This window comes from Canis lupus, chromosome 1 (genome assembly GCF_011100685.1).
Source record: "Canis lupus familiaris isolate Mischka breed German Shepherd chromosome 1, alternate assembly UU_Cfam_GSD_1.0, whole genome shotgun sequence".
NCBI classification, from domain to species: Eukaryota; Metazoa; Chordata; class Mammalia; order Carnivora; family Canidae; genus Canis; species Canis lupus.
Window position 1 is genome coordinate 105,148,719 of NC_049222.1, and position 24,438 is coordinate 105,173,156.

Genomic DNA, 24,438 nt, shown 5'->3' on the forward strand with positions numbered 1-24,438 from the left:
ATCACAGAGGGTTGACATCATAAAGATGGTGACATAGGTAGATCCCACTTCTGTACTTCTCATAATAAGCTCAACTAGCAACTATACACATAAGACATCACTGGGCAATTCTCAGGACTCAGGGGTGATGCTGAACACCCCCTGGACTACAAAGATCAATAGGGACAGCATCAGAAGGTTAAGTGGAGTCGTTTCCCTATGACCACAGTACACTTCTCCATGGGCCAGCACAGTGCCCCACCGTGGGGGACCACCTAGAACTAGGGTTCTTCTCCCAAGAAGAAAAGAGCCCAGAGTAGGTCAATGACACCGTGGGCATTGTGCCTTGGGGAGGATGGCTTTTCCTGAATGAGTCATTATCCTTCAGTGGAACCACTTTAAAATGTGAGTATAACATGATACCCAACTTTATTTTATCAGTTTTGACAACTGATAAAAATCCTCTTTCCACTCAGATCAGGAAGGGTGTTAAGGACTGCATGGGCTGTGAAACCACATAGGGATATCAAGACTAAAAACTGGGTGGGCCATTTGAAGCATCCATGACTGGTGACCTGCTCCTAAGATATGCAGTGCTTTGCACACAGTCAAGAACACAGGACTAGATTGATCATGGGGCTGAGTGGAAGTGAGGGAGGGAGGTTGTGCCAGCCGTGGGTCACCATCCCTGGAATGTCAAACATGTATAGTGAAGCAGATCTATGTGGGGGTTATATACCTGGGATATCAGTGTTTCTTCTTCTGCCTATTAGTATCCAAAAGCCTTCTTCATCATCAACATCGACTCTGCCAGATGACACCTTAAACCTATGCCCAAAATGTTTAATCATCCGTATCCTCTCTCCACCCACTCCCACATCTGCACCTGGAAAGGTATAGTTATCTATGTCACCCAATAGCAGCTAGGTCTGAGGACCACCAGGGAATTCATTAACTCATGTGGAATGGATCTGACTGCCTTGAATCCCAGAAAATCACCACATTCCTCAAGTCCCCATCTCTGTCATTTTATTCATCACTAGAAGCTACTTAAGACATTGCAGTGACCAAAGAGAGCTCCCGACCAGAACTTCCCCACCTTTCAAGAGTTGTCCAGGATCACCTGGTTGGTATGGTCGTCTGGGCATCTGCCTTGATCCCAGAATCATGGGATCGAGCCCCACACTGAGCTCCCCACTCATTGAGGAGTCTGCTTCTCCTTCTCCCTCTGCCCCTCCCCCGACTCCTGCAAGCTCTTGCATGCTCTCTCTGTGTCCCTTTCTCATATAAATGAAATCCCTTGGGAAGCCCGGGTGGCTCAGCGGTTTGGCGCCGCCTTCGGCCCAGGGCCTGATCCTGGAGACCCGGGTCCGAGTCTCCCTGCATGGAGCCTGCTTCTCCCTCTGCCTGTGTCTCTGCCTCTCTCTGTGTCTCTCATGAATAAATAAATAAAACCTTGAAAAAAAAATAAATGAAATCCCTTAAATTGTTCATACTTGCTTTCACTAAGCCTTCTCTCCCTCTCGAAGGATACCGTTAGCATGTCTTATCTGTCCTCACAACTCTTAGTACCAAATGCCTGAAGTAGTCCTGTGGCCCACTGATGTGCTTCCCGGTCTACCAAGGAAGTGGTGACAGCATAGTATTTAGATCTCAGATATGGCCTCAAATGATCCAGTTACCAACCATTTCCGACTCAATTAAAAAAAGTAAAGCTCCTCCTAAGAACCTACAACAGCCTGTGTGGCTTATGTGGGAGGGAGAGAGCAGTGACAATGGGGTCTCCATAACATACAAAAGGAGGACAACTGTGATGCCACACACTATAAAGGAGAGGAAGACATGGAAAAACTGGGAATGATTTGGAAACAAAACAAGTAAAATTTGTCTTTCTAAATTTACAGTCAGTAGTGCAGACTTGGACAGGTAGTCTCTCCCCCCCATGAAGAATTCATGTCGGTTCTTTAGCCTAGATATTTTTCATCTCGCCTTGGGCTGTGTCATCACTCCCAATAAAATATTGTCTTCTTATGTTTAGAACATCTACCACACCCCGAGCATTGTCCCAACTTGGTCTCTTCAAATGAATGTTAAAACATCCCATGACTCATGAAGTCTCCACGTCTTCACGTAAATCAAACTGTTATACGAAAGTGACTAACTTGGATGATGTCACCTCCAGGAAGGGAAAAGAATAGTAAGTAAAGAAATCGCACTTAGCGTTCTTCTCCAATTAAGAAGGAAGAAATGAAATGTAGCAATTAAACTACATGGAATTGAATATGCTCAGTGAGAAATTACTCCCACATTCGGATGAATTTTTGAACACCATGTCATTTCATGCAAACCATTCTTAAAATCCCTAAGACATACAAGCAACAGTTCCTGAACATTCAAAACAAGGAAAATTGAGTAGATCCTACATGAGTAATAGGTAAGTAGATGAGACACAATTTGCCCGGAGAGATTTTCAAACCAAGGCATACGAAATTTAGGAGAAATAAATTCAACGCAACGTATAGAAAATTATTCCCATCAGGAATCTAGTAAACATTTTTGTTTACTAGGAAATCGTGAAGTTTGAAAATAACCTTCTTTGCCCCAATATTCCCTTTCCTTCTGGAGATATAGGTATACCCACACATATACACACAGGTACTTCTTCCTAGTTACTCTACTATTCTGAAATATATCTTGGGATGCCCGGGGGCGGGGGTTAGTGGTTCAACATCTGCCTTCGACTCAGGGCATGAGCCCAGATTTGCGGGATCGAGTCCCACATCGTGCTTCCTGAGGAGCCTGCTTCTCCTTCTGCCTATGTCTCTGCTTCTGCCTGTCTCTCTGCCTCTCGTGAATAATTTTAAAAAATCTTAAAAAGAAAAAAAAAGAAAAAAGATATATCTTTAGCTTTTTTTAAACGTTTTTTAAAAAGATTTTATTTATTTATTCATGAGAGACACACACAGAGAGAGAGAGAGAGAGAGACAGAGAGAGAGGCAGAGACACAGGCTCCATGCAGGGAGCCCAATGTGGGACTCGATCCCGGGTCTCCAGGATCAGGCCTTGGGCTGAAGGCAGCGCTAAACCGCTGAGCCGCCTGGGCTGCCCATATCTTTAACTTAATATAACACTTTGCATTCTGTGGATACCAAACCCATAAATGTTGTCTTCTCTATGCTCACCAAAACAACATAAACAAAGAAAAATAGCGATCGAAAATTCTGTAGATATGGCTTGTAATTATATGTGTATTGACTTTGTTCAGTTAACAGTTTTGAAGTAGGACCCCTGGGCATTGGATGATGAGCCAAGGTTCAATAAAAGAAAACAAAGAAAGGGAAATAAAGTTTACTACTCATAGGTACTGGAGGATGTAAATAATATGCCTTGAGAGACAGCATGAAGGGTTCAAGATTGACTGCAGGCAGAGAAAATGACCAAGAAGTGGGGCAGATGCCATGTTTCGAGTCCACGGTTGGAGTGCTTTCGAGTTCCTGGGCTAAATCTAGAATGCAAATCAAACCAAAATGAGTAAGATTAACTGTGCAGGGATCTTCTCTAAGGGGAGCTTATGCTAAATACTGCCAGCAGACAGCTCTTTCACAAACACTATAGAGGAAGTCCTATCAAAAGTTACCTTTACTTGTGACTTGGGGGCCTTTTATCTAGTGTTATTTGCCACTGGGTAGAACTAGGGTCCGTTCAAAGCCCCTGCAGGCAGTGTGATTATACAAAATGCATTCCAACACAGCATTATCAAGAAATCATTTAGCCACACGCTCAATAATACATCTATATCATCCTTATTACAAACATCATCCTGGGGTGCCTGGGTGGCTCAGGTGATTTAGCTTCTGTCTTCAGCTCAGCTCATGATCTCGGGGTCCTGGGATCAAGCCCTACATCGGGTTCCCTGCTTAGCAGGGAGTCTGCTTCTCCCTCTCCCACTGCTGTTCCCCCTGCTTGTGCTCTCTCTCACTCAAATAAATAAATAAAATCTTAAAGGAAAAAAACCCATCATACTGCTTTAGCAGTAGTATAATATAAGGAGGAAAACATACATCACATAAACTTGGGGAAAATAACCTCAAATAGGGACGCCTGGGTGGCTGAGCAGTTGAGCTTCTGCCTTTGCTCAGGGCATCATCCTGGGGTCCTGGGATCAAGGGATGGAGTCCCACATCGAGCTTCCTGCATGGAACCTGCTTCTCCCTCTGCCTAGGTCTCTGCCTGTGTGTGTGTGTGTGTGTGTGTGTCTCGTGAATAAATGAATAAAATCTTAAAAACAAAATAACCTCAAATTATTTGAGGTTTAAGACCACAGGGAAAAAAGATTATTAGTCATAGCATCCCACTGCTCTAACAAATACAGGTGACTCCTGAATACAGCAGAGGTTCAGTGTGCCAACACCCATGCAGTTGAAAATCCATGTATAATATGGACTCTCTAACACTTAATTTTAATAGCCTCCTGTTGACCAGAAACCTAATCAAAAACAGTCCATTAAAGATGCCTAGGTGGCTCAGTCTATTAACCGTCTACCTTTGGCTCAGGTCATGATCCCAGGGTCCTGAGATCGAGCCCAAATCTGCTCTCCCTCTCCCTCTACTGCTCCCCCTGCATATTCTCTCTCTTTCTCTCATTAAAGAAAAAAAGTCAATGAATATACATGTTATTTTACAGATGATAATACTACAACAAAGGATGCTCAAAAAAAGACAATATTAAGAAGAGCAGAGGAAAGAGAAAATACATTTACAATACTGTACTATAAATAAATCTCGCTATAAGTAGACCTACACAGTGTTCAAACTCACATAGCACAAAGGTCAAGTATACTTTGTGTTCCTGTCTCTTTACCTACAACCTTGATGAAGTTGGGGCAGGCTATGGTTGGTATGGGATAAAACTTCAATCCAGGGCAGAGCCCAGTGGCTCAGCGGATTACCGCTGCCTTTGGCCCAGGGCATGATCCTGGAGACCCGGGATCCAGTTCCCACATTGGGCTTCCTGCAGGGAGCCTGCTTCACCCTCTGCCTGTGCCTCTGCCTCTCTTTCTCTCTGTCTCTGTCTCTCTGTCTCTCTGTGTGTGTCTTTCATGATTAAATAAATAAAATCCTTAAAAAAAAAAAAAAACTTCACTCCAGATCACTGTTAACACATTACAATCCATCCAGTGTTACTAATTAAAACATATAATTTCAAATGCACTCTAAAGACACCACTGCCACATCACCATGATTCTTAGTCAAAATACCCATTATAAGCATTCAAGAACCATTCTTGTTCCTCAGAGGTAATTTTCTGTGAATTCTGTTCTCAATGCCTTTTCTTATTTTTTTTTAAGATTGTATTTATTTAATCATAAGAGACACAGAGACAGAGGCAGAGACCTAGGCAGAGGGAGAAGCAGTCTCACTGCACAGAGCCTGAGGTGGGACTCAATCCCAGGACCCCCAGATCACGCCCTGAGCCGAAGGCAGACGCTCAACCACTGAGCTACCCAGGCGTCCCTCTCAATGCCTTTTAAACAGAGACCAGGGCAGCCCCGGTGGCCCAGCAGTTTAGCGCCGCCTGCAGCCTGGGGTGTGATCCTGGAGACCTGGGATCGAGTCCCATGTCCAGCTTCCTGCATGGAGGCTGCTTCTCCCTCTGCCTGTGTCTCTGCCTCTCTGCCTCCCTCTGAATGAATAAATAAATAAATAAATAAATAAATAAATAAATAAATAAATATTTAAAATAAATAAATAAATAAATAAATAGAGACCAAGTATGGAGTCGAAGTGGACTTACAATAATTTTATACCCTTTACAGAATAGCTAAGTATAATTTCCTCAGACATCTGTGAAATCTCTTTATTTGAACGGGATAACTAATATTCTTGACTTCTACCAACTGCTAATATAAAGATACATCCAGATGTTAATGAACTGCCAGCATAGTCTCCTTAAACAGCAATTGGCAAATCTATTTATTTTTTTAAGATTGTTTATTTATTTAAATACCCACCATTCGCTTTGATGTGGATGGAACTGGAGGGTATTATGCTGAGTGAAAAAGGTCAATCGGAAAAGGACAAACATTATATCGTCTCATTCATATGGGAAATATAAAAAATAGTGAAAGGGAATAAAGGGGAAAGGAGAAAAAATGAGTGAGAAATATCAGAGAGAGACAGAACACGAGAGACTCCTACCTCTGGGAAACGAACAAGGGGTGGTGGAAAGGGAGGTGGGCGGGGGGTGGGGGGTGACTGGGGACGGGCCCTGAGGGGGGCACTTGATGGGATGAGCACTGGGTGTTATGCTATATGTTGGCAAATTGAACTCCAATAAAAAAGAATTAAAAACATAAAAAATAAAAGAATTTGATGTCAGAAAGCCAAAAAAAAAAAAAAAAGATTCTTTATTTATTTTAAAGAGAGAATGAGTGACCACGAGATGCGTAGAAAAAGATGGAATCCCCAACACACTCCACCCCATGAGGAGACTATGGTGATGATGCCTGAGATGATGACCGGAGCTTAAACCAAGAATCAGATGCTTAATTCACTGAGCCACCCGGGTGCTCCTTGGTAAAACTATTTAAAATTCAGGATGTTTCTTTATCTTATGTTCCTTATATCTTAAAAATTATTTTATCCATTTATCTTCTTTTTTCAAGATTTTATTTATATTTATTTTTGAGAGACACACACAAAGAGAAGAGAGAGAGAAAGAGAGAGGCAGAGACACAGGCAGAGGGAGAAGCAGACTCCATGCAGGGAGCCCAAAGTGGGACTCAATCCCAGGTCTTCAGATCAGGCCCCGAGCCAAAGGTGGTGATAAACTGCTGAGCCACCCGGGCTGCCCTCCATTTATTTTTTTAAGCTTATTTATCTATCTATCTATCTATCTATCTATCTATCTATCTATCTATCTATTCATTCATGAGAGACACAGAGAGAGGCAGAGACACAGGCAGAGGGAGAAGCAGACTCCATGCAGGGAGCCCAAAGTGGGACCCAATCCCAGGTCTTCAGATCAGGCCCCGAGCCAAATGTGGTTATAAACTGCTGAGCCACCCGGGCTGCCCTCCATTTATTTATTTATTTATTTATTTATTTTTAATTTTTTTTTAAAACATTTTTATTTATTTATGACAGTCACAGAGAGAGAGAGAGGCAGGGACATAGGCAGAGGGAGAAGCAGGCTCCATGCACCGAGAGCCCGACGTGGGATTCGATCCCGGGTCTCCAGGATCACGCCCTGGGCCAAAGGCAGGCGCCAAACCGCTGCGCCACCCAGGGATACCCATTTATTTTTTAAGCTTATCTATCTATCTATCTATCTATCTATCTATCTATCTATCTATTCATTCATGAGAGACACACAGAGAGAGGCAGAGACATGGGCAGAGGGAGAAGCAGGCTCCCCGCAGGGAGCCCGATGTGGGACTCCATCCTGGAACTCAGGGATCATGCCCTGAGCTGAAGGCAGATGCTTAACCGTTGAATCACCCAGGCATCCCTATCCATTTATTTAGAGAGAGAAAGAACATGTGGGAGATTAGCAGGGAGGGCCAGAGGGAGAGGGACAGAAAGATCCCTAGCTGACAGGGCTGAACACTGAGCCTAATATGGAGCTCCATCCCAACTTCCCAGATCATGACCTGAGTTGAACTGAAGAGACAGATGCTTTAAGCAACTCAGCCACCCAGGCACCCTTCTCTTACTTTAATGTAAATGATGACTCTCTGAACACTTACTTCATCATGATTTAGGTCACTCTTCCTCATGACCCACAAACAGCATCTCCATGTGGACTTTCTTCATAAATTGTAAACCATAGTCTCCTTCATCGTGTATGCAAAGTAGGCATGAATGAATTCCCCACCAAATAAGAGCCCCTCATGTCTGTGAGACAGCCACAATCAAATCACCTTGAATGCACCCACGCAATAAAGGCACAACACGAGATGACTTAAGAGTCAAATCAATACTATTTGCCATGCAAAAACTCTCAAATATGGTCAAAAGAAAATAAGACACACTAATACCCCTCCCCAGACATCCATCCTCTCTCGATCCTTTCAGGCATATTAGCAAGTGCAGCTGACCTTTGAATAAGTGGGTTTGAACAGTATGGGTCCACTTACACATAAGTTTTCTTGATACGTACTTCTTGAAGTACTGTAAACATGTTTTCTGTTCATTATGATTTCCTTAACATTTTCTTTTCTCAAGCTTACATTATTATAACAATGCCATAATAGGGATACCTGGGTGGCTCAGCGGTTGAGCCTCTGCCTTTAGCTCAGAGTGTGATCCCGGGTCCAGGAATCGAGTCCCACATCGGGCTCCCTGCAAGGAGCCTGGAGCCTGCTTCCTTCTCTATCAATGTCTCTGCCTCTCTCTCTGGGTCTCTCATGAATAAATAAATAAAATATTAAAAAAAAAAAAACAATGCCAGATATAGTACAGAAAACATACTAAGAATGGGATATTGACTGTTCCTGTTCTGGAAGGCTTGTCAACAATAGGCTATTTCCATGGATAAACAGGTATGGTTTTATGTATGGGGAGTCAAAAGTGACGAGCAGATTTTCAACGGTGAAAGAGTTGACACCCCTAATACTTGCATTGTCCAAAGCTAAAATGTAATTAAGTGTTTGAACTTTGGATTTTACTCCATAATAAATATCCTAATTTAGAATCATGTGTGAAATAGACTGATCTTTTGCTTTCTACAGTGAATTCTTTGATTGATTGATTGATTGATTTAAAGATTTTATTTATTTATTCATGAGACACACAGAGAGAGACAGAGACAGAGACACAGGCAGAGGGAGAGGCAGGCTCCATACAGGGAGCCCTACATGGGACTGGATCCCGAGACTCTAGGATCATGCCCCTGGGCCAAAGCAGGCGCCAAACCGCTGAGCCATCCAGGAATCCCCTCTTATTTATTTTAGATTTCACATTCCCATTACATAGTTAGACAATTATTTACATCTTCAATATTCCATCCTTCATGAAGGCTTCCTTCTTCTGAAGTGTGTATTAAGAACAAAGGTTTTCATCATTCATTACATTTCTAGGGTTTCTATCCAGTATGCTTTCTCCTGTATTGAGTAAGAGTTTGTTCCCTGTGAAGACTTTGCCAACATTCTTGACATTTGTACAGTATCTCCACAGGATGTATTATCTCATGTCGAATAGTTTTCATTATGTATTAAATGTTTTGCCACATTCTTTACACTTGTAGGGTTCCTGTCATTAGGCACTGTCTGATGTTCAGAAAGTTGTAGCTTCTGAACAAAGCTTAAAGGCTTTGCGCATTTTTTTTTACATTGGTCAGCCTTCTCACCAGCATGTATTACCTTATGATGGTAAGTTTTGAGTAGTGCTTAAAGGCTTTGCCACAATGTTTACATTTGTAAGATTTCTTCCCATTATGAAATCTCTGCTGTTGACTGAGTTTTGAAGACCAGTTTAAAGGTTTGCCAGAGTTACTACATTTGTAAGTCTTCTCTCCAGTGAGGACACAAGGATGTAAAATAAGATTTGAGCTTTCATAAAAGACTTTCCCACATGTATTACTGTAGACTAGTTATCTGGAAACTGAGTTTCCTGACCCTTGATTATTGTTTCTCCCCAATATATTCCACTGATAACGTTCTGTCTCGAGTATAAACACCTCAGTGATTATGGAAGATAGAAAGGCTTTTAGTGAGGACTCTAAGTGTATAACACATAAAGATAAAAAACGTGGGACACCTGGGTGGCTCAGCGGTTGAGCGCTTGCTTCTGCCCAGGGCGTGATCCTGGGGTCCCGGGATCAAGTACCACAACAGGCTCCCTACATGGAACGTGCTTCTTTCTCTGCCTGTGTCTCTGCCTCTCTCTGTCTCTCTGTCTCATGAATAAATAAAATCTTAAAAAAAAAAAAAGATAAATAACTTGCTCCAAATTATGTATTATGTGATAACTATTAAACAGTGATGTCTGAATAAAGACCCCCCTCCCCCGTGTTTATCTAAATTAAAGACATTGAAAAAGGATTGAATATGTATTGGTGGAAGAATAATGAACCCTCTGAAAAAGACTTCCAAAATCAGTCACATTTACAATTTTTTAAAAGATTTTACTTATTCACGAGAGACAGACAGAGAGAGGCAGAGACATAGGCAGAGAGAGAAGCAGGCTCCTCACAGGGAGCCCGATGCGGGACCGGGCCCCGGACTCTGGGATCATGCCCTGAGCCAAAGGAGACTCAACCGCTGAGACACCCAGGCGTCCCACATTTAGAATTCTTAGCTTTCTTTCTCCATGTCTAACTTTCAGACATGTCTCAGTGAATGACTGATCCAATCTTATATTTCAAATGGTTTGTATGTTATTTTCAGGATGGACTAGGGGGGGTTTCCAGAATTTGCAAATGTTCTTTCAGAGAACAGGTATGCATGAAAATGGAATTTGGCCCTCGGGTTCAAAGATACCGTTCTGCCAATGTGACTCACGTAAGGTGGGGTTTCCCCCCTAAAGTTTTATATCCTTGACCTCTTCTGGTAGTTGAGATTTCATTACGGGTGATTTTCCTAGTTTGGTTATATCCATCGAAACATCCTTCCTGCTTTTCCCTCCCCCATCCCTTTCCCAGACATTCATTAATTATAAATACTCAGGGCCACAGCTTTTGGATCTTCCTATATAACAATCTTCTTTGCCTGTCTTTGCTAACAAGCCTAGGGTGTTATGGAAAGACACAACTAAAAGATACAAAATAAGTTTTTCCACTTACTAAGCTCACATGCATGTACATTAAAATGCTAATTTGCAAAAGTAATACCTATCATAGGACATCAGCAACTGAGGAATTGGAAACACTTAGGGCTTTGCTCCTCCATGGAGACAAAAAAGGACCAAATTACCTTTTAGAATGCTCCAGAAGCCAATGAGGAGAGCACAGCATCCCCAGGCAAGTACAAATGAAGAAAGGCCATATCAGAGAGACAAAGGAAGTTTTTGACACTTGCTCCTTGCAGCTAGCTGCTCAACCTGTCACTCCATAGCCACATTGTGAGAAAACTCTTACAAAACAGTGGCCTGTATGTTCAATGATCTGGCTCCATTATAGCTGCCCGAGGAACTTGTTTCTGTCATACATGACATGGAAAAAAGAGAGAGTGAGAACACCCTCTGGAAGCAGTGTGGTAGCTGCTCAGACAAAAGGCGGGCATTTGTTCAAACAATGGAGAGATAATAGGGCTGAAGGGAAAGAGCCAGGAAGGTATCATGAGCTATAAAGCAGTAACTGCCCTTTTGTAACGTGTAAATAACAAAAACTCAGACATGACATATGCCCAGCATATGTGTGACAGGTGCCAGGATTACTATTATGTGTGTTCTCTACAAAGAAAGTACATAATCCTGGGCCCAGAAGCTGCTTTTCTATTTCCTTTTTTCTTTTTCTTTTTTCTGTTTTCGTAATTCACAAATGTCAACAGAAGATCACATGACACAAAATAGAAAAATGTCAGGCAGCCCTGGTGGCTCAGTGGTTTAGCGCCACCCTCAGCCCCGGGGCCTGATCTTGGAGACCCAGGATCGAGTCCCACGTCGGGCTTCATGTGTGGAGCTTGCTTCTCCCTCGGCCTGTGTCTCTGCCTCTCTCATGAATAAATAAATAAAATCTTAAAAAAAAAAAAAAGAAAAGACAAATGTGTTCCAGTCACAGGAACAAAATATATACCCCAAACTGACCCTAGATTAATGAGGAACTATTAATTGGATAACAGAGAATTAACTATGAAGAGAAAACAGGTATGTGACTAAATGATCTCAGAAAACTGTGTGACCAAAATGGAAACAAAAGAGACAAAGTATAACTATCAACCAACCAGGAACTGGGAGCCAAAGAGTACAATCACTGAACTGAAAAATACACTAAGGAAGGATGCCTGGGTGGCTCCCCGGTTGAGCTTCTGCCTTTCACTCAGGTCATGATCCTGAGGTCCAGGATCGAGTGGCACAGTGGGCTCCCTACAGGGAGCTTGCTTCTACCTCTGCCTGTGTCTCTGCCTCTCTCTGTGTCTCTCATGAATAAATAAATAAATAAATACAACCTTTAAAAAAAAAATACACTGGGCATCCCAGGTGGCTCAGCGGTTTACGCCACCTTCCACCCAGGGCATAATCCTGGGGACCCCGGATCCAGTCCCATGTCTGCCTTCCTGCATGGAGCCTGCTTCTCCCTCTGCCTGTGTCTGCCTCTCTCTCTCTCTCTCTCTCTCTCTCCAAAAAAAATAAAATAAAATCTTTAAAAAATATAAATAAATAAATAAATAAATAAATAAATAAATAAATACACTAAGGAATGAGCAACACACTTGCTCAAGCAGAAGAATGAATCAGGCTCTCCAAAGACACTGTTTTTTTTTTTTTTTTTTTAAGATTTTATTCACTTATTTATGAGAGACACAGAGAAAGAGAGAGAGGCAGAGACACAGGCAGGGGGAAAAGCAGGATCCATGCAGGGAGCGTGACATGGGACTCGATCCGGGGACTCCAGGATCACACCCCTGGCCACAGGCAGGCACTAAACCACTGAGCCCCCAGGGATCCCCAAGACCCTTTGTTTTAAATCACCTATTAAGAAGACCAAAGAAAAATGTGGAAAAGGACATGGCCTGGGGATCCATGGGACCCCAACAAGTGGGATGATATGTACATTAAGGGGACCCCATAAGGAGAGGAGTGAAAGGGGGCAGAGAGTTTACGTGAAGAGCTAAAGGCTTCTACTTCACACATATGTGGAAAGAGGCAAATTCAACAAGCTCAGTAAACTCAAAGTAGGATAAATGTCAAGACAGAAACACAGTGACACATTACAATTAATCTATCAGAGATGCCCGGGGGGCTTAGCGGTTGAGCGTCTGCCTTTGGCTCAGGGCATGATCCCAGGTCCAGGGAAGGAGTCCCACTCTGGGCTCACTGCGAGGAGCCGGCTTCTCCCTCTGTCTATGTCTCTGCTTCTCTGTGTGTCTCTCATGAATAAATAAATAGAATCTTTAATATATATGCATATACATATGTGTGTATATATATAAAACTCATCCATCAAAAATCAGAAGTGAAAAGAGAATTTTAAACCAACATGACAAAATCTACTCATCTTCTACAAGGGAGCCTCTATAGTATACTACTGAAATTTTCAGTAGACGTTACAACATAAAACTCTGCTCATGTGAATATTTAAAAGGGCACCTGGGTAGCTCAGTCAGTTACCCATCCACCTTCAACTCGGGTAACGATCCCAGCATCCTGGGATAGAACCCCATGTCATGCTCCCTGCTCAGCAGAGAGTCTGCTTCTCTGTCTCCCTCTCCCTCTCCCTCTTCACCTGCTTGTGCGCTCTCAAGTAAACACATAAAATATTTTTAAAAAATATAATAAAATTAGAAATCTACATACTAAACTGAATTAAAGTATGGGATGCCTGGGAGGCTCAACGGTTGAGCATCTGCCTTTGGTCAGGCCGTGATCCGCGGGTCCAGGAATGAAGTCCCACATCGGGCTCTCCACAAGGAGCCTGGTTCACCCTCTGCCTACATCTCTGCCTCTCTCTCTCTCTGTGTGTGTGTGTGTGTGTCTCTCTTATGAATAAATAAATAAATAAATAAATAAATAAATAAATAAATAAATAAATAAATAAATAAATAGGGCAGCCCAGGTGGCTCAGCGATTTGGCGCCACCTTCAGCCCAGAGCACGATCCTGGGTTCCAGGATCGAGTTCCCACGTCGGGCTCCCTGCATGGAGCCTGCTTCTCCCTCTGCCTCTCTCTCTCTATGTCTCATAAATAAATAAAATCTTTAAAATAAATAATAAAAATAAAAATAAAAATAAAAATAAAAATAAAAATGAAAATAAAAATAAATAAATAGGGATCCCTGGGTGGCGCAGCGGTTTGGCGCCTGCCTTTGGCCCAGGGCGCAATCCCGAAGACCCGGGATCGAATCCCACGTCGGGGTCCCGGTGCATGGAGCCTGCTCTCCCTCTGCCTGTGTCTCTGCCTCTCTCTCTCTCTGTGTGACTATCATAAATAAATAAAAATTTTAAAAAAATTAAAAAAATAAATAAATAAAACTTAAAAAATAAATCTTTTAAAAAAAGAATTATTCGAAGTAAAATTATTCTATACGCAAAACATTTTTTCAATATGGGAATTTTACTATCTACTTCACTTCTTACAAAGCACATACATGCCCATGTCATATCAGAACTTTTGATCTAGGGATGCCTGGGTGGCTCAGCAGTTGAGCCCCTGCCTTCAGCTCGGGCATGATCCTGGAGTCCCGGGATCGAGTCTCACATCGGGCTCCCTGCATGGAGCCTGCTTCTCTCTCCCTATGTCTCTGACTCTCTCTTTCTCTCTGTCTGTGTCTCTCATGAATAAATGAATACAACCATAAAAAAATAAAAAATAAAGTGATAGCAAATAAAGGTAGAATAAATAATGTAACTGGCCAAGAACTAGTATGCAAATCTTAAATAATTCAGGCAAGGATCATCAAGGGACTTTATCTGATGAAATCACTGAGTTTCTAATTTTGTCTGATTAAGATTAAAGCCTCCATAACAGTGGAATGCATAAATCAGAAATCATGGGATGTCTGTCTCTAGTGTTCCTGGGATTTCTGCACCAAAACCCGTATGGCCACCACAACTCTGGCACACTTCCCACACGAGGCAAAACAGAACTTAGAAAAGAGTTAGTTAGCATCAAGTTCTTCAGAAACAGGGAGATTTCCCCAAGGTCCTCAAAACGATGGAAAACCTCTCAGATTGTGGAGGCCCTCCCACTCCCATGGGAGTCTCCTGGCCCTCCCTGTGGATGTGATGGACCATAACTGGACCTGAAGGAGAATCCTTAAGAGAATAAAAGAGCATGATAATGTTGCATAATAGATGTCCCTTTGGAAGAGACAGAGAAATAAAACTGGGCTTCCCCAACTGACTTTGATTCAAGGAGAGCTACTGGAACCGCACCTCAGGGTCTATCGTCCTCCTTTAGATTTGGACCTCAACTTCTGTCATCTGCTTCACATATTCCCACCTACCTGGATGGATGGCTACTGTCTTCTTTGTCTTCAGATCCCAAGGTTCCTTCCTTTGCTCCAAAAAGGAGACCAAATCTGGCTTTGATACAATTAGACCTGTTTATTAGAAAAAGGGAATAGAAGTATTGCTGGAGATTCTTTCAATCCACTATTGTGCTCAATAGAGAAGAGAGGCCATTGTAAAATAACAGAAGATGATTTCCAAACACTGTTGACCAACAGCCACTTTAGAACAGGTAGGGTATCAAATATTCACTTCCTGACTTCGACTCCCAAGTACTACTGATATAATAATGAGTAAAAATTGGAGTTTAAATGTGGGCAATAAGGGCAGCCCGTGTGGCTCAGTGGTTTAGCGCCGTCTTCAGCCCAGGGCGTGATCCTGGAGACCTGGGATCGAGTCCCACGTCGGGCTCCCTGCATGGAGCCTGCCTCTCCCTGTGCCTGTGTGAGTCTCTGCCTCTCTCTCTCTCTGTGTGTCTCTAATAAATAAATAAAAATATTAAAAAAAAACATGTGGGCAATACCACTTTATGCTGCTCAATGTTTAGAATTGCCACTAATCTACAGAAATGATGTTACCCCCTTAAGGAAGGGGAAGCTAAAGCTGAAAAGCGAGTATCATTAAGATTTTTCTCTAAACCTACAACCCCAGGTCGCCCGGGTGGCTCGGCGGTTGAGCATCTGCTTAAGCATCTGCCTTTGGCTCAGGGTGTGGTCCCGGAGTCCTGGGATCAAGTCCCAAGTCAAGATCCTTGCTTCCTCTGCTCCCCCCACCCCGGCATGAATAAATAAAAATTTAAAAAAAAATCCTAAAACCCCAACTTATGTTCCTTACTGCATGGACTGGATTCCAGTCATGCAATGAGGAATCACCCAAGAGACAGTCTTCAAAGGAAGGAACGAAACCTTGAGTTGGTTTGGGAAATCTCAGAGCGGTTATTCTCACCCACGAAGAGGAGGTGTCCATAGTTCTCTAACATCACATCTCTGTATAATTCCCGCTGAGTATGGTTCAGACATCTCCACTCCTCCGGAGAGAATTCTACGGCCACATCCCTGAATGTCAGCAGTCCCTGCAATAAATACCACAGTTACCAAATGACCATTGACAAGAGTTCACAACGTACCTAAGATGAAAGAGGGAGTTAGTGTCACCAGCTAAAACCCATGAACTGACCCTTTCTGCTTACCTGCTTATCAATGCCAACCCTAGTCTCTCATTTTACTTACACTCTTCTTTCCACTTTATCCTTTACTGAGGCCAAAACACCTCATGGGCAGTCTCCCGTGGTGAAACAGAAACTATCCAATGAAGAAGGGGAATGACTGCCCCGAGGAAGTGTTTGGCCTGGCGCAGGTTGAGGCAGACAGACTAAGGTGTAACCCATGGAGTCATCTACAGTTACTTTTACCTCATTATAATACTAAAATTCTCCATGCATGGAGGACAAACATCATTTACCTAAAGTACAAAGTATTTTCTTAACGTCTATATGCAACCTTATGCCAGCTCTACATAAGGTAACAGGCTACCCTTTCTAAATATCCACCCTAACCCCCCCATAATAGGAAATCATTTATCATTTCCCCTTGCTCTGTGAGTCTCTGCTTTGGAAGTTATACCCTATAATCTTATTTGTGGCAAATCAAGATCTCTGTGTGTGAGAATCCCATGTAGTGTAGTTTCCATCTGTGACTCACCAAGCAGTGAACTCATGTCATTTGAGCTATTTTAGAACTAGTTCTGTCTTACAGAAGTCTCCTGCTTTCTGCAGTAAAATAATATTTAACATGGTATTAGGCTCTAATGTACTAACTTTGAGGTCAGAGGATAGCATGTGATCCACAAAACTTATAAATACTGTGTGTTGGGGATCCCTGGGTGGCTCAGCGGTTTAGCTCCTGCCTTCAGCCCAGGGCGTGATCCTGGAATCCTGGGATTGAGTCCCGAATTGGGCTCCCTGCATGGAGCCTGCCGCTCCCTCTGCCTGCGTCTCAGCCTCTCTCTCTCTCTCTCTCTCTGTGTCTCTCATGAATGAATAAAATCTTTAAATAAATACATAAATACATAAATACTGTGTGTTGATCCAATTGAAGTTGCATATTGAAAGCATCAACTTAGGTATACACATTATTGAATACTATGTTTATATCATACAGTTAAGTTGTTTATTTTTCTTACAGGGAAAGTTTTGGTGGGCTACAAATGTAATCATCAACTTTTCTTTTTTTTTAAATAGTAGCTCTCTCTGCTACTCCTACTGCTTGTGCTCACGCGCTCTCTCTCAAATAAACAAATAAAGAATCTTTAAAAAAAACGTGACAGAGCAGCAAATTGTCATGGTGACAAATTTAAGAAACACTGTCAATGACCTGAGACTATAAATCTCTTTGTGGATAATGATGTTTCTTTCATTCACCCTATCTATACAAAGACATGATATAGATACAAAACAGCTATTATTTGAGTCTAGCACAATGAGGGAATACAAGCAAAAAATGTTTGCCTTTAAACCAGAAGTGTGGGACGCCTGGGTGGCTCAGCAGTTGAACCTCGGCCTTTCACTCCAGACGTGATTCCAGTTCTCAGGATGGAGTCCCAGGATGGAGTCCCTGGACAGAGCCCCAGGATGGAGTCCCAGGTCGGGCTCCCCTCAAAGAGCCTGCTCTCCCTCTGCCTATATCTCTGTCTCTCTCTGTGTGTCTCTCATGAGTAAATAAATAAAAGCTTTTTAAAAAAAGGAGTATGTCAGTGACATAAGTGTGGAATATAATAAAAACTCACAGGATAGAAGTCTGGTTGATGGAGAACCTCCACTCCCTGAAGTCGATATGATCAACTACATGAAGCTGAGTTTTCATTTGTCCAGTGGAAACTGCTTGGTGTGGGTTGGGAGTAAAAGGTCAAGAAACTATCCATGAGACATTTTTGGTGGAAAAAATCCTTTTTTTATTAACGCTCGGGGATATGACCCTTGGGCAGAAAAAGCTGCAGTGTGATTTTGAGGAAGCATGGATTATATGCTTTTAAGCCGGGGGGTGGGGGGCTGCGCAGTATAGGTAAAATAAGTTTCTAAAGGGATTTACATCTGTTCAAGAGGACTTCTAGGATCCTGGGAGTCTGGCTACCATCAAGCTAAGGTTGCTTTTTGCCTCAAGCAAAGCATTAACACTAAGGCAGCTGTGAATTCCCTGAGAAAAGTCAGACTCTGCTTGTCTCAAGTATTATCTATCAGTGAGCTGCAAATCTCACTACGGACGTTTCATTTTACCTACATTTCTTTTGCTTTGTTCTCCTAAGAAACTACAAGCAAAGAGAAACTCAGAAGAAAGAAGTTTCCAGGTGAAAAGGGATGGTTTCTGCACATTGCTCAGCAAATCCAAGATCCTTACAAATAGAAAAGGAAAATAGGATCATTGCAGCCGAGACATCTAGCAGAGCATCAAACCAAAAGAAGTTAACACCAGCTGTAATGAAACGTTGATATCTGTGCCTAAGGAACACTGAAGGACCCATTACTACTGGTGTTGAGGAAGGGACAGGCAGGGCTCACCAAAAATCCCAGAAATGGGGAGCCTAAGAAACCACAGATAAGGGAACATAAACAGACCAACTCGTTTGTTTTAAACATCAGAGATGAGATAGCGAAAGGAGAAGTAATCGTGGTGCTATCAGTGGTGATGTCAAGATTTAAGTCCCCGGGTCAGGTGTCTATACAAGATCAAACATAAAAGCCTTCATTGGCAACCAGTTTGAAACCCCTTTCACTCTAGACAGCTTTCTTTCTGTTCTCACCCTCACTTGGTAAACTATCACTTCACCCTTTTGTGTCTACGAGAGTCATTCTTCCACTCGGCAGACAAGAACCCTGCAACATGTGTTCTTCATAGACGCTGCTTTTAGGCAAACAGGCTTGAGCAATGGAATGCAGAAAGAGCCAGTGACCACCTGGCTGAATGCAGACAGGCCCATCAGGCAACCCACCCTGAAGTGTCCAGAGGCCTGAACTAGCCAATGGGCTTCTCACAACCAGGTACACTTCCCCAAAAAAGGGAAGATTCCATTTGTTGCCATATGTCCTCATCTTCCCCCTTTAACCACAGCCCCCACCCTCTATACGTCTTTGCAGACAGCCTCTCCTCTGTGGTCCTACCTGCAGCTCCCTCCAGCTCCCTCGCTGTCTATTCAATGTGAACTTCTAGCTCCTTTGTTCTGCCTCAGGTGAATTCTCTCACTTCCTCTGCTACCAGCTTCTAACTGATGGTCGCCCTATATTTAGGGGCCCACTTTCAATCAAGAGACACCCCATTTAGGCACCACATTCTTGTGGCCCCTAAAGAGTAAATCAGACTGTAAACTATGAATACTCTTCATTTATACAAACTTCAGCTGTGGAGGCCGAGAAAAATTAAGGCCATTCCACCTCAAGTTTAGCATTAGCACAAGTACAGCCATCTTAGGCCCCTAGGAATGAGCTGAACTTTACAGGAAAAACTGCAGAATGTCCTAGGCAGGGAATCCCATATCGGAAAGACCATAAAGCTCAGATGCCCAGAAAGACCATAAAGCTCAGAATGCCCTCGGCAGAAACCGAACAGAGTCACAGATGGTTTCCATTTCCTGTAACAGCTAGTATATTTTAAATATAGTACCTTCTCCATGTTCTAAACAGTAAGACTGGGCCCCCGTTTGTTCTCAGAGAATATTCCTTTTTTTTTTTATTTTTTTTGGATCTTATATCCACTGTGTTTATTCTTTACTTTGGGGGATTCCTGGGTGGCTCAGTAGTTTAGCGCCTGCCTTCGGCACAGGGTGTGATCCTGGTATCCCGGGATCCAGTCCCACGTCAGGCTCCCTGCATGGAGCCTGCGTCTCCCTCTGCCTGCGTCTCTGCCTCTATCTCTCTCTGTGTCTCTCATGAATAAATTCATAAAATCTAAAGAAAAAAAAAAAAGGATTCTTTAACTCAACACCGTCCCCGTGGATCTCTCACAAAGGAATTATTTTCAATACTTGCACACAGGTCTGTAATTCAAAGTGACAACCGTTGATGGCCTACTGAGAGCCAGATTGGGGAGAAGGGATAAAAGGCTCTGGTTAATAGGGAGAAGTGGTCTAAAGACCTGATCTTGAGTGTCATTTCTGAAAAGGTTTAAAAATTAGGTGCAAACATAAAGCAGAAACATCAGAACTAGAAAAACCAACGTTTGCAATATCTAAATCTGAGGAATTTGGGGAGAAAAGGAGGACATGGCCTCTGATCTGGGAAGCAAGGCTTACCTGACAACTGGCCATTTCTTCTGTCACCTCCTTTTCTAGAGCTCTTTCTCAGAAGAGATTCCAAGAGAAATCACAGCTGTGTCAGGAAAAAATGCCTTTAAAGCCACCAGCAGAGCCTCTTGTAAGCTGCTCGCCTGCAGGTAGGACTTTGAAATGCAAAGGCCCAACTTCCTCATCCTTTGTGTCAGGAGCAATTCAGAACTGATTCTCTCCCTGGAGACCAATCTTTGAGTTTTCCTTCTCTGCTTTTCAGGGGGCCTACTCTTCCACAGATGCAGACGATTCCATTGGAGGCTAGGAGAAGTGTGCTGCATGGAACTGACCTTCCCAGGCTCGTGCATTTAATTAAAAGAACAGTGTTGTTTCCACCCTCACGGAATGACAGAATGGGGGGGGGGGGCACTAGATATGATTCTTTTTAAAACTCCACACATGATCCTACTGGGAAGCATTTGGAGAGGCGAACAGGCCAAAAGGAATAACCGTTCCTTTTGGTTGTTATCCAGATTTAAATCCACGTCTACTCCAGTGATCAGTTTCTGGAATTTACAATTTGTCCCTCTTGCAGCTACGCGGAGGAAAACACCCTTACAAGTGGAGCTTTCCCTTATAAATACAAATGTTGTTGCAAAAGGCACCTTCTACTGGATTTCAGAGCTTTTCCTTTGTTTCTTTAAAATAATCCTTAGGTGGGACCCCTGGGTGGCTCAGGGGTTAAGCGTCTGCCTTCCCCTCAGGGTGTGATCCTAGAGTCCCGGAAACAAGGCCCACATCCTGCATCTCCCGCATTGGGCTCCCTGCATGGAGTCTGCTGCTCCTCCCTCAGCCTGACTCTGTCTGTCTCTCTGTGTGTTTCTTGTGGATAAATAAAATCTTAATAAAATAAAATAAAATAAATAATAAAATAAATAAAATAAAATATAAAATAAAATAAAATACAATAAAAAATAAAATAAAATAATCCTTAGGCCAAAGAGACATGTTTTGTGGCGACAAAATGCTCCCCTTCCATAGGAAAGTTTATTTTCATAAGTCCCTGCCAAATAATGTTACAAATTGAATGTACTTTTTAAATTCCCATGAAGGGACACCTGCGTGGCTCAGTGGTTGAACTTCTGCCTTCCACTCAGGGTGTGATCCCTGGGTTCTGGGATCAAGTATTGCATCAAGCTCCCCACAGGGAGTCTGCTTCTCCCTCTGCCTATGTCTCTGCCTCTTTCTGTGTGTCTCTCATGCGTGAATGAAAAAAAGAAAAATCTTTAAAAGAATAAGTAAATAAGGATCCCTGGGTGGCGCAGCGGTTTGGCGCCTGCCTTTGGCCCGGGGCGCGATCCTGGAGACCCGGGATTGAATCCCACGTCAGGCTCCCGGTGCATGGAGCCTGCTTCTACCTCTGCCTGTGTCTCTGCCTCTCTCTCTCTCTCTCTCTCTCTCTCTGTGACGATCATAAATAAATTTTAAAAAAAATTTTAAAAAAAAGAATAAGTAGGGGATCCCTGGGTGGCGCAGCGGTTTGGCGCCTGCCTTTGGCCCAGGGCGCGATCCTGGAGACCCGGGATCGAATCCCACGTCGGGCTCCCGGTGCATGGAGCCTGCTTCTCCCTCTGCCTGTGTCTCTGCCTCTCTCTCTCTCTCTCTCTCTGTGACTATCATGAATAAATAAATAAAATCTTTAAAAAAAAAAAAAAAAAAGAATAAGTAAATAAAAAGAAATTCCCATTCATGTAAAGTGTTGGGGTTTGGAGCCAGTTGCCAGGAAAGAATTCTTGAGACGTCTTTATTGCAGAAAGGTGGTTTTGTTAAAGCACAGGGACAGGACCCATGGGCAGGAAGAGCTGCACTGGGGTTGCAACTGGTGACTGATTATATAGTTCCAAGTTGGGAGAGAAGAAATGGCCCATTGTCAGGAAAGCCTGGTGCCCTGGGTCAGAGGCCATGTCCTCTTTTTCTCCAGAAATTCCTCACATTTAAAAATTGCAAACACTGATTTTTCTAGTTTTGATGTTTCTGCTATATGTTAGGGACAGCATGAGCCTCCAAAACATTTTGGAAACAAGGCTTCCAGGATGTCGACAGGGCTAGCTATTTTTTTTTAAGATTTTATTTATTCATGAGAGACACAGAGAGAGGGAGACATACAGACAGAGGGAGAAGCCGGTTCCACACAGGTAGCCCGATGTGGGATTCGAACCCGGGACTCCAGGATCACACCCCCAGCCTAAGTCAGAGGCTCAACCGCTGAGCGACCCAGGCGTTCCAGGGCCTAGCTCCTTTGAAGGAAAGGACACTTAGTACTCTTCAATAAATCCTGTCACGAGACACCTCAGATGTATATTGGTGGGCTATATGTCAATTGCTAACATGTATCTTGGGAGGTAGAGATAAAGGTAGTTTCCAAAGGAATTTTTATATGTTAAAGTAAACACAAAGGAGACACTTGGGTGGCTCAGTCTGTTAAATGTCTGCCTTGGGCTCACATCATAATCTGAGGGTCCTGAGATCTAGTCTTGGACGGGGGCTCCCTGCTCAGTGGGGAATCTGCTTCTCCCTCTCCCTCTGCTTCTATCCCCAGGTCACTCGCTCTCTCTCTCTTTCATTATTTATAAATAAAATCTTTACAAAAATAAAAAATAGACTCATAGATGGGGGGGGGGGGGAAGGACAGGAGGAGGGGGTGGTGGTAGAATAATGTTATTGTATGATTGTCTTTTGCCCTAAGCAAAGTGTCAACATCCAGATAGTTGAGCTCCCAGAGGAAGGTCACTCTACTTGGTTCAAAGACTTGTCAATAGGCTGCAGGCAGTAAGGAAATTTAATTTTTTCTTTTCCTTTGCTTCCCACATCACCATCAGTAGTAAATGAGAATTCTAATTCCTCGTATTTTTATTAAAATTCGGTATTACTGGGGCAGCCTGGGTGGCTCATCGGTTTAGTGCGGCCTTCGGCCCAGGGCCTGATCCTGAAGACCTGGGATCAAGTCCCGCGATTATTTATAAAAATAAAAATAAATAAAATACAATTGGGTATTATCGTGTCTTTGTTATTTTAGCCATTTAGAAAATATTCAGTGGTTTCTCACTGTAAAATATGAAGTAGTCTTACTACGGTTCTCCTGGTGACTGAACTTGAAAACACTTAACAGTATCAAGTTAAAGAAAATCAAAATGTCTGCATTAAAACATCTGCATTAAAACATCAGTGAGGTGGGCAGCCCCTGTGGCTCAGTGGTTTAGCGCCGCCTGCAGCCTGGGGTGTGATCCTGGAGACTCGGGATGGAGTCCCAGTCAGGCTCCCTGCATGGAGTCGCCTTCTCCCTCTGCCTGTGTCTCTGCCTCTCTCTCTGTGTCTATGAATAAATAAATGAAATTAAAAAAAAAAAAAGACCCATCTTTATAAAACAAACAAACAAACAAAACAAAACATCAGTGAGGCATGATGTTAAACCTGGTAACCTTTTTTCTCTTTTGGGAATCTTCCCCTCCTCCCTTCTTAGACTTTTTTTTTTTTTTTTTAAGGAAACTGATCCCAACTGAAAACATTATAAACTGAGCTTGTAGCACAAACCCAATTCCTGTTGAAACCAGATAGCTCCTGATGAAGTGGAAGAGCAAGATTCTTGTCTCAAGGAATCCAAGAATGAATCTCAAAGACAGAGGAGAGTGAATAAAGCCATTAAGTTTTATTAAGTAAGGATACAGAAAAAGCTCTCAAGAGTGAGAGGGGTCCTGACAGGATTGTCAACGTGGGCCTCCAAGGACAGTCTTTTATTTAGAACTGACCAGGTGGGACACCTGACTGTCTCAGCAGTTGAGTCCTGCCTTGGGCTCAGGGCGTGATCCCGGAGTCCCAGGATTAAGTCCGGCATCAGGCTCCAGGCATGCAGTCTGCTCCTCCCTCTGCCTATGTGTGTCTCTCTCTCCTCTCTCTCTCTCTCTGTCTCACATGAATAAATAAAATCTTAAAATATGTATATATATACATACATCTTATTTTCTGTAAGTATTGCTCTTTCTTGGTATAGCTGAACACAAGCACACAGCTATAAAATGAAATGGATTATTAGATTTCACTA

At 42.9% G+C, this 24,438-nt stretch overlaps 1 protein-coding gene and 1 long non-coding RNA gene across 2 annotated transcripts in view; one reads left to right on the forward strand and one right to left on the reverse strand.

The window, feature by feature from the left end:
* LOC119875994 (zinc finger protein 420-like) overlaps positions 1-24,438 on the reverse strand; it is a 39,832-nt gene that overhangs the window by 6,620 nt on the left and 8,774 nt on the right. Inside the window, exons 3-4 of the mRNA XM_038527924.1 lie at positions 16,032-16,158; positions 15,083-15,178 (exon numbers count right to left, since the gene is read on the reverse strand). Coding sequence (XP_038383852.1) covers positions 15,083-15,178; positions 16,032-16,158 — 223 coding nt within the window. The remainder of the gene's footprint in view (positions 1-15,082; positions 15,179-16,031; positions 16,159-24,438) is intronic.
* LOC111099005 lies at positions 26-1,286 on the forward strand. The gene is made up of 3 exons (XR_005354487.1): positions 26-384; positions 753-873; positions 1,023-1,286. It is a non-coding gene; the product is annotated as an uncharacterized LOC111099005 (long non-coding RNA).